Raw genomic sequence first — 1530 nt, forward strand, 5'->3', positions numbered from 1 at the left:
GCGATGTTGTCTTTTTTATATTTTATTATCTCTGTGTTTGTCACCTTCGTCAAACTCTTTCAACACCAACATTATTTAAAGTCTCTGTATAAGTGTTGACTTTTATAATCTATGTTTTGTTTTTTCAAAGATCATATTTTCTCTGAAGTAACTCAACTCGCCAAGAAACTCTTTTCAGTCAAGTTTACTCCAAAAAATAAACCTTTAAACTAGTAAGGTAAGGTAAGGTAGAACTTTATTGATCCCTCACAAGGTCTTCTTCGGGAAATTGTTTTTTCCAATAGCCAAAGCATATACAGCAATTATTATAATATTATAATATATATTATAATTATAATATATTGGTGAAAATGAATGAATCACAAACTCTATATGATTGATTTTTAAATTGTTTTAATCTGAAGGTCGGTACGTGAATGTAGTACAGACATTAAAAAAGGTTGAACACCCCCGGCCGAGGGGCCACATTATAATTTGTGAATATAATGACTTTGAGGGGCCATAGAGCCTAAAGAAGACATAAGATGTATAATTAGTTTTTAAATGGTCACTTAAAATAAAAAAAAATTAAACTGAAAACCAACTATGTGCGCAGAAAACAGCACACAAATAAGAGTTTTGTCCACTTTTTCAGACTCACTGTTAAGTAAAACACACAATTAAATTTAAAAAATCAAGTAGTTCTGGGGGCCTCACACAAATGTAGCCACTGTAAGTGTGGCAGCCAAAGACTTGTCTAGAGTTTCAAAAAAATCTAAAAATAATCCTGACTTGTGTCCCTGTCTCTCTCTTTAAATGCCACAGTCACACTTGTCAAAACAGAGTCGAAGGGGTCGCAACAATATGATGGACCTTTTCGAGACCAACGCTTATCTTTTCAACGATCTGCGCTACTTGGAGGACGCGGATCATGGGGCCCTCCAGCACCTGGACATGTCCGGCATGTCCCCTCTCTACAACGGCCACGACAGCCCGCTGTCTCCCGGTCAGACGGACGAGAACCACCCTCCGTCCGAGACCGGCGAGGAGAGCAGCGGCGGCGAGGAGGAGGAGGAGGAGCACGTCCTGGCCCCGCCGGGCCTGAGGGCGCACTGCGAGGGCCAGTGCCTCATGTGGGCCTGCAAGATCTGCAAGAGGAAGTCCGCGCCCACCGACCGACGCAAGGCGGCCACGCTGCGGGAGCGCAGGAGACTGAAGAAGATCAACGAGGCGTTCGACGCCCTCAAGAGGAAGACGGTACCGAACCCGAACCAGAGGCTGCCCAAGGTGGAGATTTTACGCAGCGCCATCAGCTACATCGAGAGGCTGCAGGAGCTGCTGCAGAGCCTGGACGCGCAGGACAGCAAGACCGGATCCTCCTCCCACAGCGACCGTGTCAACGACCACACTGTAAGACACAACACATGGTGGACTCACTTAATAATAAAGGTGTCGTTCACACTAATACACTCGTCACACATTCACAATATAATATTATTAATTAAATTATATTTTATTTGTTACCTGACATTCCATTTGTAGAATTGTCAC

General features: G+C 43.5%; 1 protein-coding gene across 1 annotated transcript in view; it reads left to right on the forward strand.

Annotated features, from left to right (window-relative positions):
• The first annotated feature begins 755 nt into the window (after window positions 1-755).
• Window positions 756-1530, forward strand: part of myf6 (myogenic factor 6) — a 3209-nt gene continuing 2434 nt past the window's right edge. The window contains exon 1 of the mRNA XM_087785734.1: window positions 756-1389. Within this exon, the coding sequence (XP_087641860.1) occupies window positions 796-1389 (594 nt within the window). The 5' untranslated portion in view covers window positions 756-795. The remainder of the gene's footprint in view (window positions 1390-1530) is intronic.

Source organism: Callionymus lyra, chromosome 3 (genome assembly GCF_982586985.1).
Source record: "Callionymus lyra chromosome 3, fCalLyr1.hap1.1, whole genome shotgun sequence".
Classification (NCBI taxonomy): domain Eukaryota; kingdom Metazoa; phylum Chordata; class Actinopteri; order Syngnathiformes; family Callionymidae; genus Callionymus; species Callionymus lyra.